This window comes from Lactuca virosa, chromosome 5, assembly GCF_052849685.1.
Source record: "Lactuca virosa cultivar CGN04683 chromosome 5, Lactuca_virosa_CGN04683_v6, whole genome shotgun sequence".
Classification (NCBI taxonomy): domain Eukaryota; kingdom Viridiplantae; phylum Streptophyta; class Magnoliopsida; order Asterales; family Asteraceae; genus Lactuca; species Lactuca virosa.
In genome coordinates, this window is record NC_136430.1 from 413,721,438 (window position 1) to 413,735,579 (window position 14,142).

The following is a 14,142-nucleotide window of genomic DNA, read 5'->3' on the forward strand; positions in this document are numbered from 1 at the left end:
AACCCTTATAGTATTTGTGGGTTTGGCTTTTTCATCTCCCCTCTCCTAGGGTTTGTCACTTTTCTCAATTGGAGTTCTTAGGTGCAATTCGATTAGAGGGGTTCTACTTTTCGATCATTGGCATCTACGCAATATTGCAACAACAAGATCACAAGCTAGAAGATCTTTGGCCAATGAAGAGGTATGTGTTTCTTATTTATTTAGTAGTTGCAACAAGAGTATGAATATTTCACCAGAAAATTGTTATATGCTTCCGCTACTATATGTTCTTAGATAATATCAATGTATTAGTTCGTAGTTATTTTCACTATTAGGTCCAATTTGATTTGTGTAAAATCTTGTTTGCATGTTATGGTTTTCGAAAACTAGGGTTTAAAAGGTGGGAAATTATTGTTTTTGTTTTCTATGGTTATTTTGATTACTTGTGCCCTAGGCTAGGGTTTAATGGCCATGACCTTGAACCTAGTAATGGAAAGTAGGGTTTATTAGAAAAAAGTGTTGCATCGTGAAATGTGCTACATTAGACGTTGTCATATGAGTCAGATCCTAATGCAACGTTTTCTGAAGAAAAAAAAGGTTGCATCAGCAGACCCTAATGCAACATTTTCTAAAAAAAACGTTACATCAAATTCTGAATAGGCAACACTTTTGTAACCCTCACTTGTTTGGCAAGTTTCCTAGCTTGTTTTGCAAGAAACGCAAATATGAAGATTTTCAAATATTGGATATACCTCTTTTATTTGAAATATTATTTATAATAGTTTATAAATTTGAATAGCAGTTTATATTAATTATTAACATTGCGTCCTCACATGATTAATTTGAATTAATAAACACAAAATTTTAAATGGTTTAAATTTTGCCGATATATATATATATATATATATATATATATATATATATATATATATATATATATTAAAATGATATCTATATGTATAAGCTCTATACAACATTGTGTCCTAACATGTTTAAATACATTGTCACTCTTACAACGACTATCCTCACCAACTGTAATGCTAACAAGACAGGTTTAAGAGGTTGTTTTTGATAATGAGGTCGGATTTTAAAAGTTAAATTCTTACCACCCGCCGTGTTTTTATGTTTTGAGTGAAGTTATGAAAATGGTTTGATATTTTTGATATGATGATATTTTAGGTTAAAAGTATTAACTTAAAGTATTAACAATGAATCCCATTTTAAATATAAAAAAGTTTATTTTGTATTTATCCATTTATTTTTGTTTATTTTTGAGTTATTTATTTATTAATTATATTTTAAAAAAAGTTTGTCCACTTTTTTCATCTACCACATAAACTTAAGCCAAACAAATCCATCAATCTATTCATCACCTGAAAAAATATATATACTTGGATGAATTTCTATAAACAAATCAGGGCCAAATGGGTCATTTTGACAATAAAAGGCTCACCAACGGCTATATGACTGTTTGGCGAAAAAAAATCAAAAAAATTACTTTCCAATGTCTATGCTTGTGATTCATTTCGCAATCCGGTTTCACCTAAACCGGTTCCAACGCTTGAGTTACTAATCTGATTCAAAACCACCGGTTCGGTTCTAAACTGAAATGTTTCATACATGATAGGGTTCCGTTTTAAATCCTCTGTATTATGTGGACATTGTTAATTGACTAACTAGAAAGGTTACCCCCGCGACGCGGGGGCCAGAAGCTTTCAATGTTGTTTGCGAATCGATAAATATGACAGACGTAGAAAGTGCAAGGATGAAAAGCCCGGACTTTGCCCCGGACTGTTTTTTTCATGTTTTTATGAAAAAATATAAAAGTTTTGACTGCAAGGACCAGAAGTGTCAAAATGGCTAAAGAATTAAAGGGGTAGGAATTAGCAACTTTTTAGAAAAGGGATCAAAGTTGTCAAACCGTTAAAGTTTTGTGGCCAAACTTTAAAGATTAAAAGGTTCCTAAAAAGTGTAAAAATATTGATTGTAAGGACGAAAAGTGTCAAAATGGTTAAAGAATGAGGAGCAAAGTTGCCAAAAAACATCAAGTTTTTATGAAAAAATGTAAAAGTTTTGACTGCAATGACCAGAAGTGTCAAAATGGCTAAAGAATTAAAGGGGTAGGAATTTGCAACTTTTTAGATAAGGGATTAAAGTTGTCAAACCGTTAAAGTTTTGTGGCCAAACTTTAAATATTAAAAGGTTCCTAAAAAGTGTAAAAATATTGGTTGCAAGGATCAAAAATGTCAAAATGGTTAAAGAATGAGGAGCAAAGTTGCCAAAAAACATCCAAATTTATTATTCCTAACTTTGAAGCCCAATAATAATACACGGACCAATTCTGCCAAAAAAATGACAAGTTTACTATTCATTTTCTTCGTAACTTTAATATATATATATATATATATATATATATATATATATATATATATATATATATATAATTGGTTCATCTTTACACGATGGGCTGAATATGGTCGCATATTTAATTAATAGTGACATTGATTGTGGTGTGGTGTGACTGTCGTGTATAAATAATGCTGATCGTGGGTTACTTTCAAAGAGTGGGCCGATAATAAATTGGTTGAAAGTTTTGACCCTGCTGGACAATGTATTAAATACGTAGATAATGATGATTGTGGATTAGTCTTGAAGATTGGGACGAATAATGAATTGCCTGAAATTTTGGACCCAGCTGGAGCATGTCGATTCGAGAAGGTTGGACCAGAGATGCCGATTTATGAGAAACATGGTGCCAACGAACTTTTGACATTAATAAATCAGAATTTGCAGCTTCATTTTTGGAAACAACTTGTAAAAGAACCCAAATAAAGAGTAAATTATATTGAGAAATTCAATCATTACTGAACTATGTACATAGTTGCTTTGAAAAATCGTATAGAAATAGAGTGTAGCACAGACACAGAATGAAAGAAGACGAGAAGATGGCACGTAGAACATCAACTATAATTTGATCTTGCAAGTCAAAAATGCATTTGATCCTGATCGACATGGAGAACAATCATGATGATTAGATTATTGGACGTTGATCCTGACATGGAAAACATCAGTTCAATTAGCTTCACATTTTTTTAATTTGGCAACCAAAAGTGACGTAGAGTACAAGGCTTGCACCACGTGGTGCAACTGCTTCAATCATGAACGACATCAATTTCTTCACATTGAATAATTTGAATTACGCAATTGATTATCAACCAACAGTGGACGTGAGTATTTAATGAGATGTTACTTTTCCGTACTAAATGCAAAATAATTAGACTTTGCAAAAAATACTAAAATTATACATGTGGGGACCGGCCGGGTGGCCAAAATTTTGTATATAAGGCCAAGTGTGATCGGCCATAGTTTCCTTAAAAACTCCTCGACTGTCTCTTCTTCTATGTAAGTGGTTGAAGGGTTGTGGCATTAAAATATCTCTAAATATTATTAAAAGAGAATCTTTAATTCTAAACTGAAGAAATCAAAATCATTGATTGCATTTTAATCCTATATTTTCCACTATTGGATTATTTGCTGACATCATCTTTGTCAGTCATTTTATTTTTGTCCACCAAATTTATAAAACGTATATTACGTTTTAAATTAGAAAGTTTATTAATGACAATTAAATCTCATCAAAAAGTAAAATTAATTAAATTAGGAATTCTATTAATGACAATTAAATCTCACCAAAAATAAAATGAATTAAATTAAGAATTCTATTAATGACAATTAAATCTCACCAAAAATAAAATGAAAAAAATACCCCACCGCACCCTTATTACCAGTACCCCTACACTCTCTCCTCATTTATTTACATAATCTATCTAACCTAAGTTTTGTACTGGAGAAGAAAATAGGGGAAAGAAGAAATAGAATACTTGTGGGCGTCGATCTGTATGGATCAATCTTGTGTTCGATCATCATGGAAGAATTAGGAATGACATAGAGATAAATTTTATTTGGATTCTACTTTAATTTGATCGTAGTTTAGATCGATTTTGGTTAAGTTTTAGATTATGTTTATTTTATTCTGTTTCAACTATGAAGTTCCAATCTATAAAACCTTTCGATTTAAGTTTAGATCAATAATGGTTACGTTTTCTAAATCTGCTTCGATTTTTCTTCTTATGATATGTATTGTTGATTTTGATTTTTTAAGATATAGGTATCTGAGAGCAAAAAGATGGACACAATAGCACCACTACCTCTCATCCATTGTTTCGATTTGGAAGATATGTCCACTAGGTACTGAATTTGTATATGTCGATTTTATTTTTTATTTTTACGTTTTTTGTATATGTGTTTAGTCAATGATTTTTTTTATAGCTTACGAAATCGTGAATGGAAGATATACCCGAGTCAATGTCTATAATGCTTAACCCATTTGATCCCTTCCTGGATTTAGAGATGAAATTCAAACCCTTATACCAGTGAGTGATCCATATATCCTACAACTCAGCAAAACCCAGTAGTGATATTTGTTTTGATTTATTGTTAAAAACATCTTTTTATAAAAACACAAATTGGGCTCTCAGAAAGGAGTTATTCACCGATCCCTTTTTAATATTATAAAACATATTTTAGACTCAATAGCAAAGAAAATACAAAGTTTTAGTATACCATGTAAATAGATTACCTCGATAAACCTTATTGGAAAATGTTTATGATTGATTACTTTTGGTTGCTTAGTAGGTTCTTTTTTTTTTTTTTGAAAAATTGTCTTCTAATTTATCTATTACATATTATTCTGTTTTTTCAAAGGAGAGATACATAGAACTCAGATTGCTAATTTTCGTTTTGTGTTTTTGGAATACGTTTTAGTTGTGAACTTGATGTTATGCAAGTACTCGCGTTGTCTGGGCATGCTGAGAAGTATAATAAGAACCTTGCACAACCTTATTCCTTCGTTTAACTGGTTTAAATTTTCTTATTGAGTTTACTTTCTCAAGGATAAATGGGTATATCCTACACTCTTGAAAATAGGGTTGGGAACATTGTGAGTATCTAGGTTTTCTCAGCAATAAGATAAAACATTAGTATAAAAGCTGCAATATAACCTTTTTTTAATTACATAATAATAACTAAACAAAGATATGTGAAAGATTATCTTTATAATTTAAATTGCAATATATAACATAAAAATCGTATTAAAATTTCATTATGTTCCGTTCCGTGCCTCACAAACATGTTTCTGGAACGGAATTACTCATTCTATTATCTGGCTTTTACGATTACATATCATTTCCATTTCTTTGTTGTTTTATTCTTTGCAACCTCACATATCTCAAAAAAAGTAATTCCGAAATCCATCACAAAATAGAAATGTTTTATAAACTCCTATAAGGGAAGAAGAAAGATAAGACTAAATGATTGTATGATGTTAATCTAATTATGATGTTCTTTCATCTCTATTTGCATGTTTCTAGCTTGTTCGTAGTATTGTCTATAAAATATTGTTGTTATATTTGAAAGTTCATTTCCCCATTTTTCATCTTTTTTTGTGTATATTTTAATCTTTCAAGTTTTTTAGAGTATTTGAGGGACCGTTTCTACTTGGGTTTGGGGTGAAGTCGAAAGCCCTAAAACTGGAGGGTAGTTATATTCAGAACCACTTGAATATTGAAGATTTTTATTCGCATTAATTTCAATAATCATATGTACCCTAGAAGAGATATCAGAACTATAGTTTATTTTTTTTATAACGTTTCTTCTATTTTTTTTAATGTTCTACATGTGATGGCTAAAAGGTATGATCAACCCTGTCTATGATCAAGGGTAATTTGGTAAATCTTTAAATATTACACTTTATTAAAGAGTACAAACGAATATTTTTGATTTTTGGTTCCTTATGAAAGAGACAAGGGTATAATGGTCCTTTTAATATAATTTTTTTATTTTATTGTTTATTACCTTCTGTATCTACAACATATTTACCACCTTTTGATTATGCTTATTCAATATGTCATAATATTTTATTTGATCCAAATTTCTGATTTTCATTGTCTGGAATTGTAAGAGTCAGAGACTGTTTTCAATTTTTTAACGTCATCGATTATTTCAATAAATTTTGAGTTGTAAGTGTTTTAGATAGACAATTGAAGCTTTTGATTATATTTGATAGTGTACTTAAACGGGGTTGTTTTTTTAGATTATTGATTATTATATTGAAACATTTTATTTAAATTAATAACATTATCTTTACCATTCAATATGGAAACCATCATTCATGAACCCACTACCATATAAGCTCTTCCCTCTCCTCTCTCTTCCATCTTTTCCAACCCACAACACATGAAAACTTTATCTTTTTCAACCCACTCAACCCACTCAATTTAAAAAAATACAAAAAAACTAAGGTATGAGTTTTAAGACACATGGTACAAGAGGAGAGATAGAGCGAGAGCGAGAGAGAGAGAGAGAGAGAGAGAGAGTATGAAGCGGGTTAGTGAAGCGGGTTAGTGAAGCTATATAAACAACCCACTCCTCCTAGTCCACTCAAGCTGGAGTGGTGTCTTGGAGGTACCAATGGTACCTCCCAATTTTACCATGACTCTATCCTCCCTAACCAGAATATATTAATGTGCTTTCATTCAAATGTTTATTAAACGTGGAAAATAACAATATCTGAAAACTGGGATGCTTCTTTCATTCTTTTCTATACGAATCAAATTTGTAGATTTAATCAACATGATGGAAGCAACATATGTTTTGCATCCATATTTCATGACAGTGAGATTATATATGTAACATCCCGAAATTCAGGTACAACTATTTAGCCCTTCTTTTATTCAAAGTGTCAAGTTAAGCCCTTAAGAGGAATTGGTAGCAAATGAGTACGCTGGGCGTACTCAAGAGTACGCTGCGCGTACTCATGCGCTTATTTTGGACGCGGACTCGCCTGAGTACGCTGGGCGTACCCAGGGTTACGCTGGGCGTAATGTGTCCAGGTGCAAACCCTAATTTCAGACTTGTGCCCTATATATTGGATGCTAAGGCTCATTTCTCAGCCTCCCTAGCAGTGAGTAAAACCCTAAGAGAGAACTTCCCATCGTCCTTAGTGAGTATGTGTGATTTTGGAGCTAAAAGTGCCTTGGGGTGTTAGTGAAGAAGAAGGAGAGGAGCTTGTGGAGGCTAGAGCTTGAAGTGCAAGTTTGGATCTGAGATCTACAGAGGAAGGAGCTGCTTTTAGAGGTATAAAGTTCAAAGCTTTCCTCTTCTTTTGGTTTGTTGTTGCATGGGCCATTTCTAGGGTTAAAAGTCCCAAAGGTGGAGACTTTATGAGTGTAAGGTGCTCCATGGTCCAAGATCTGTCCCCTTTCAGTGATATTTATGTTTTAGATCCATACAGTTTCTATCTTGGTCGCTGATATGAGATTATGCTTGAGTATTGGGCTTTCTAGTGTTAGGAAATGGTATATTTTGGGTGTTAGTGACTTGTTCAGCCATGCAAAGGCTTAAAGTCATCGACTTTATGGATTAAGAGGCTTAAAAATGGTCAGATCTAAAAGCTGGACGTGAGTCTTAACTGTTTAAGACCTCAAGAGCTAAGGGACTGAAACTGGGATTTACGCCGGGCGTAATCCCAATACGCGCGGCGTACGGGGTGGCGTTCCCCGATTCTGAGAGACTGCCTGGTACGCCCAGCGTACACATCTGGTACGCGCAGCGTAACCCGGAGGGTTGACTTTTGGTTGACTTTTAGGGTTTGGTCTATAGTGGGGCCTTTGAGTTATGAGAGGGGTAAAATGGTCTTTTACCCTTCTGAGAGTACTAAGAGGAGGAATAGTCTAGTCTTGAGAGATGTATTGATTGAGAGTATATATTTTACATGATTAGGCGGAGGCTATACCTGATTTTACAGAGTTCGAGCTTTACCGAGTTACCCGAGGTGAGTCTTCTCACTATACTTTACCTAGAGTGGTAACAGAGTTATGTGACAGAGTTATTGTATGCTATCTATGTGATTTGTGGCACGGCATTATTTCTATGTGATTTATGCTGTGTGTATACCAGAGTTAGGACCGGAAGGTCCAAAGAGCTAGGACCAGAGGGTCCACAGAGTTAGGGCCCAAGGGCCCACAGAGTTATAGCCTCGAGTGGCTAATGTGTGTTATGTTCTATAGTTATGTGCCAGTGTATTTGTATGCTATTTATGTGTTGAGATTTATTGTGATATGTGATATGCATGACCCAGAGTTATCAGAGTTAGGACCTTTGGGTCCATAGAGTTAGGGCTAAAGAGCCCACAGAGAGTTGGGACTGGAGGGTCCCACTGAGACACACTGACCAGAGGGTCAGCAGAGTCATAGCCTCGAGTGGCTAATATGTGTTAGAGTGGTATTTTGGGGAACTCACTAAGCTTTATGCTTACGGTGTTATGTGTTATGTGTTTCAGGTACCAGTGGTGATCGCGGGAAGGCGCCGGCATGATCTGTATACACACCCGCAGAGTTTATTATGATTTGATCTTGGGATTTGTAGTGAGATAAAATTGATACATTGTTTTTGAAAGCAATTGTGGATGAATTTATATGGTTTTAAAAAGTGAAAAATTGTTTTGAAAACATTGGGTGTTACAATATAAACAATAAACGATCATTCAGTTATCGTCTAGGAACAAAAAAAGCTCAAAGAAGAGTGTGTATGTGTAGAGAAAGGGAGATCGGTGAACTTATTGCTAACGCCATGGAGAAAGTTGGCAAAGAAGGTACTCACTCTATAATATTGTTATCCATTATATAGTATCTTATCTTCTAAAGAATGCTAAAAATGTCAATTTGTAGTTTTTTTTCAACATTTTGACTATTTTTTTTATAGTTTCTACCCGACAATTTAGCTGATGGTGCTGAAGCCTTTTCAAGCGTTGGAATTGGTTATCGTTTGAATGTCTCTTGATGTAAGTTTTAAGTAATTATTGTTTATAGTCATTATTTTACTTAGAATTTTCTTTCAGGTTTTAGAGGCAAAGTAGCACATATAATAAGTACTATTAAATGAAAAAAAAAACTTAGCAAAATTAAAACAAAAAAAAAAATTGATGTTGATGTTGTCTATACCGTGTAAATCACAATTACAAGAATCAATATTAGCACATATATATATGGTTAAGATTACAATTTTTAAACAACGTTCGTATCTTCGAAACATTTTGCATGATTAGTTTAAATTAACTATTGTACACCTATGTTATATCAAATATCCACACATACAGAACGTCGATCAGATATTCCAATGTATATATTAATTTTAACTAATCATTATAATTTTACAAATAAAACATCTATCCTTGTAAATTAATAATTTTTTGAAAACATTGATTAATTATTAGGATTAGTTTTGCATTTATATGTATTTTTTTATATGTCCCCCGCGTTATACGCGGGTCATAATCTAGTTAAATACATAAGAGATCGATGGCTCTATCTGGAAAGTTAATTGGTTATGTAGAGATCAGTAAGAAGGGAGATGTATTCCATGATCTCTTCAGGCACAAACCCCACGAGATAGTTGCAATAGCCCCTAATAAGGTTCATGACTGTGAACTGCATGATGGTGAAAGGGGAGCCGTTGGATCTGTCATCTCTTGGCACTACACTCATGGTACTTCATACACCAAATCCTAGTTCTGGTTATTTCATTGATTTGGATAGTACATAATGCATCATGGATCATTAGTTCAAAACTATATATGACATACCGACTAACGATAATTTCTTTTGCATTGATCTCTGCTTGAAAAATATTAAGAGGGAAAAAGAAAAATTTGTAAACAGATAATTGAAGCAGTGAATGAGGAAAACCACATGGCTGTGTTTAAGGTAATCGGATCGGAGGAGATTTAGTGGAGGAGCTATACAAGAGCTTTACAATCATATTGCATGTTGAACAAAAGGGTGATGGACAGGTGGCTACTTGGACCTTTGAGTTTGAGAAGCCTGATGTGAGTGTACCATATCCAACTTCTCTGATGGACTACCTTTGTGATCTGGTCAAGGACTTGGATGCCCATGGCCATGGCAGCACTAATTAAGTAGTTCTGCAACTTCTAGTTCTTCTACTTCCACATTAATTAATAAAAGAAGGAAATTAATGGAGGGAGGTTCTCTTTTTAGTCTCTTAATGCATGTATGTGTGCATGTTTCTTAAATTGAATGAAAGAATAAATTACTACGTACGTATACATAGATGGTGAATAAGGAGAGAAACATGCCCGGGGGTGTAGTATTTTATACAAGAATCTCTTTGAAGTAATGTGATATTCGATGTATTTATAAATGCATCAGTATTCTCGTTTCCCAATAATTGGTGTTGTGAGAAACTGTCTTTGGATTTCCAGTTAAAACAAATTATTCATTATTTGTCTATTTATGATCAATCTACACAAATAATATAGAGAAAATAGCAATAATAAATTAACATACTAAAATAGCCTTAAGCTCATAAGAAACCAGTAAGTTGCAATATAAAAATGCCGACTACAAAAGAAGACTAAACATTATGCAACATGCATGAGACATAACTCAAACAAATTAATATATATCATTATTTAACTAGGCACTACAAAAAAATACTAAACATTACGCAATATTGGACATAACTCAAACAAATTAATATATATCATTATTTAATTAGACCGAGTCTCTGTAATAACACGTAAAACACATGTTTATGCAACTAATCATCGTCTCATCGGAAATATTATCTTCCTCTACGATGTGACTTCTCAATTCCATCTTATTTTGCTGCTAGACAAACATAAATTCTACATGTTTTGTATCTTTATGATCTAAAATTATTTCGTAAGATTATATTTAATTGATGTTTTGATAAAACACCGTCTATATTCCAAAGGTAGAATCCTCATGTAGCATACCACCACTCGGAATATATGGATGAGCTTAATTAATCCAAACAATATATCATTCGGTTCATCAACTGAAAAATATTGGTGCACATGTTTGATGAAATTGATCTATTCTTAGAAAAAAATGAAAAATAACGGGAGTTTCAAATATATGGTGAAAGAAAAAATCTCTTTTATAGTATACTATAGGTTTAACTGTCATTTCAATTTAATTTAACCCTTTAACGTTGTATTTAAATTAAAAAATTAAGAGTTTTATACAAATTATTAATGTGTGATTTTAAAATTACAATGATTTAATAATTATCAGAAAGAAATTGAAAATTTATAAGAGTTTTAAATGCATGTGATGAAAGAAAACATATATATCTTTTATAGTTGTGGTAAAAGAAAAAGAAAGGAAATCTGTAAAAAAATCTCTAAATTTTAGTTATATTGACAAAAAAGTCAGTTCTGAATTTTTTTTCTTGTAATTTAGCCATTGAAACCGTAAATATCTACAACATTTTCCTTTGTGGCAGGAATGTATAATATGTTGGGATTGTGGTGAGATTTTATATTTATATTTATAGATAATAAATTGTTATGCAAATTGCAACCTTAAAAACAAGAAAAAGTGGTTACGTTATTGTGTTACACGTTTAAGTGTTGTCTTAAAATATTAAGTAAGTTTATCAAACTAATAATGTTGTGTAAAGCAACCAAAAATTTGTATTTAAAGCCAACGTTGTTGGCCATATTTTCCACAAACTCATCAACTCTCTCTTGTAAACAAGTGGCTTAGGGTTGTGACATTAATTCGAGAGATGGCTCTATGTGGAAAGTTAATTGGTCATGTTGAGGTCAGTAAGAAGGGGGATATATGCAACCTCTTTAGGTACAACCCGAACGAGATAGCTGTGATATCCCCTGATAAGGTTCATGGCTGTGATCTGCATGATGGTGAAAGGGGGGCCGTTGGATCTGTCATCTCTTGGCACTACACTCATGGTACGTAATAGGGCAAACCCTAATTTTGTTTTTATTTGTTCATTTATACATGCATGTTTAATGAATTTCTCTAGACTCTGGTGTCTTTATGGATTGAAATTGGATAGAACATCATAACTAGTTGTGTAGTTCAAAACTATAACATATATCGTTACCAGAAGGGACCCTTATTTTTATCGACGGAATAGATTCGTCAATAATTACCAACTGAATACCTTACTCTTATAGTGATCCTTCATTTGGTAAACATAGTCCACCGGTAATTCGTCTATACTTTTTTTTTCCGATCGTCGACACTTCGTAGAAATTTCCATCGGTAATAATTACCTACGAGGCTTTTCCCAACAAAATATTTTGTCAGTAAAACGGTTAATTAGTTTCGGATTTCCTTAGTTTCGGATTTCCGACTGAAACCATTGCCGCACATGACTTTTTTTCTTCTTCTAGAGTGATATTGAATGACATATTTCTTGGCATCTATGCATGGTAATAAGAGGGAAAGAAGAAAATTTCAAAACAGATAATCGAAGCAGCCAGTGATGAAAACCACATAATTGTGTTTAAGGTAATCGGAGGAGATCTAGTAGACGAGCTATACAAGACCTTTACAATTATACTAAATGTTGACAAAAAAGGTGATAAAGAGGTGGCTACTTGGACGTTTGAATTTGAGAAGCCTGATATAAGTGTACCGTATCCAACTTCCATGATGGACTACCTTTGTGATCTGGTCAAGGACTTGGATACCTATAGCAGCACTAATTAGTTGAGTTACTTCTACGTAAAGATGAAAATGGAAGGAAGTTAAGTGTCGGTCGATATGAATGTGTTTTTCTCCGATTGAAATAATAAACCACGTCGCTTGTGAGTAAGGAGTAAGAAATGGGTGGTGCTACTGGCGTAAACATGAATCTTTTTTTAAGTAATGTAATATATGACATATATATGTATAATTATTCTTGTTTCCAAATGATTTGTGTTGTTTGAAACTGTCTTTAGATTTCCAAAACAAATAATTCATTATTGTCTTGTGTGGTAAGTCAACTATGCAGGTTCGGGTATATTTAGGTCATTTATTTTAACAAGTTATAGGATTGGTTTATGTGGTTTGTCAAAACATAAGCTAATCCTTCTATTTTTCTGGATTTGGTCATTAAAACCTAAAATCAAGAAACACAGATCTTGAAGAAACCATTCACCACCATTCTCTATCACTTGATTTGAATAAAAAATCCTAACCTAAAAACCGATCCATATAGAAAACGAATATCAAAATCAAAGGGGTAGGGTAGAATCAATGGCGGCGGAGTTCAGTGGCGGTTATGCCGGGGAGGAGATCAGTAGTGGTTCCGTATGTAGGCTTCCAACAATAAAATCTCTTTCCTAGATCGTAGATTCGAGTAGTGAGATCACGCCGAAAAAATTACGCAAGTCGCTCCAGACCTTGCTGGAATAATTAAATATGCCACTCTAGATCTTGTCAAAAAAAAAAAACAAAACAAAAAAAAAAGACAACTTCCATCATCGCTATCATCATCGTTTCCTTACTCCTCTCCTTCCCCATGTCTGGCTAGATTCTAAATCCCTCCCAATTGCAAAACCTCCAACGTCTAGTGACCAAATGTTGTTCTTTTCTTGCTTGTAGGTTCTTTTTGTCCATTGATCGGTTTAGAAAGCACACGGGAATATGAACGGGTGGTAGTGGCTCCTTTAGGTCCTGTTGGTGAGACGGTTTTGCATGTTTTGAAGTAGTTGAAGGTTTTGCAGTGGAGGTGGAGGTTGTCGAGTAAGGGAAGAAGATGTTGTGGTTTGTAATGTTATAGGTAGCAATTTCAGTGGCTGTGGGTGTGTTCCAACAATTAAAGAAAGGATGGTGAAGGATGTGTTGGTGGTGGGTAGGTATTTTAATTATATATACATATTAATTTTTGGAAAGCCAAATGAACAGTAAACTTTTTTCCATTCAGACTTTGGCCACAATTGTTTATGATATTGACATTTTGGTCCCTGGGTCCTTTCAGATGGTTGTATATCCCCTATCCTAATAAGTAAGTATTTTTTATGCCACGTGGCATTCTCTAAGCCCTATCCTAGCTTATATTCCCGCTCATTTTATCAAAGTAAAATTCCTAAATTATCCCTCTAGGACTTATACAGTCAAATAATTTCCTCTTCAATCGGAAAATCACGAATTTATCTTCTAAATCTTCAATCATCCTCAAATCTCGGTCCCTTGATTAGTGCATGAAATCAATTTTCAAAAATCTTATCTTGATTTTGTTGATTTCGTTGTAATTTCCTGCTAT

At 33.3% G+C, this 14,142-nt stretch overlaps 1 protein-coding gene and 1 pseudogene across 1 annotated transcript; both read left to right on the forward strand.

Annotated features, from left to right (window-relative positions):
- The first annotated feature begins 9,395 nt into the window (after positions 1-9,395).
- LOC145115937 (kirola-like) lies at positions 9,396-10,041 on the forward strand (annotated as a pseudogene).
- A 1,556-nt stretch (positions 10,042-11,597) lies between these two features.
- LOC145111986 (kirola-like) lies at positions 11,598-12,825 on the forward strand. Its single transcript, XM_079048210.1, has 2 exons — positions 11,598-11,836; positions 12,331-12,825. Exons 1-2 carry the CDS (start codon positions 11,653-11,655, stop codon positions 12,600-12,602), a joined length of 456 nt encoding a protein of 151 aa, XP_078904336.1. The 5' UTR covers positions 11,598-11,652; the 3' UTR covers positions 12,603-12,825.
- The last annotated feature ends 1,317 nt before the right edge of the window (positions 12,826-14,142 follow it).

What these genes read in the sequence shown, in the direction of transcription:
- LOC145111986 (XM_079048210.1), top strand. Translation starts at nt 11,653, where the DNA reads ATGGCTCTATGTGGAAAGTTAATTGGTCATGTTGAGGTCAGTAAGAAG. An exon ending in CTCTTGGCACTACACTCATG is followed by an intron (nt 11,837 to 12,330) that starts GTACGTAATAGG and finishes CATGGTAATAAG; the next exon opens with AGGGAAAGAAGAAAATTTCA.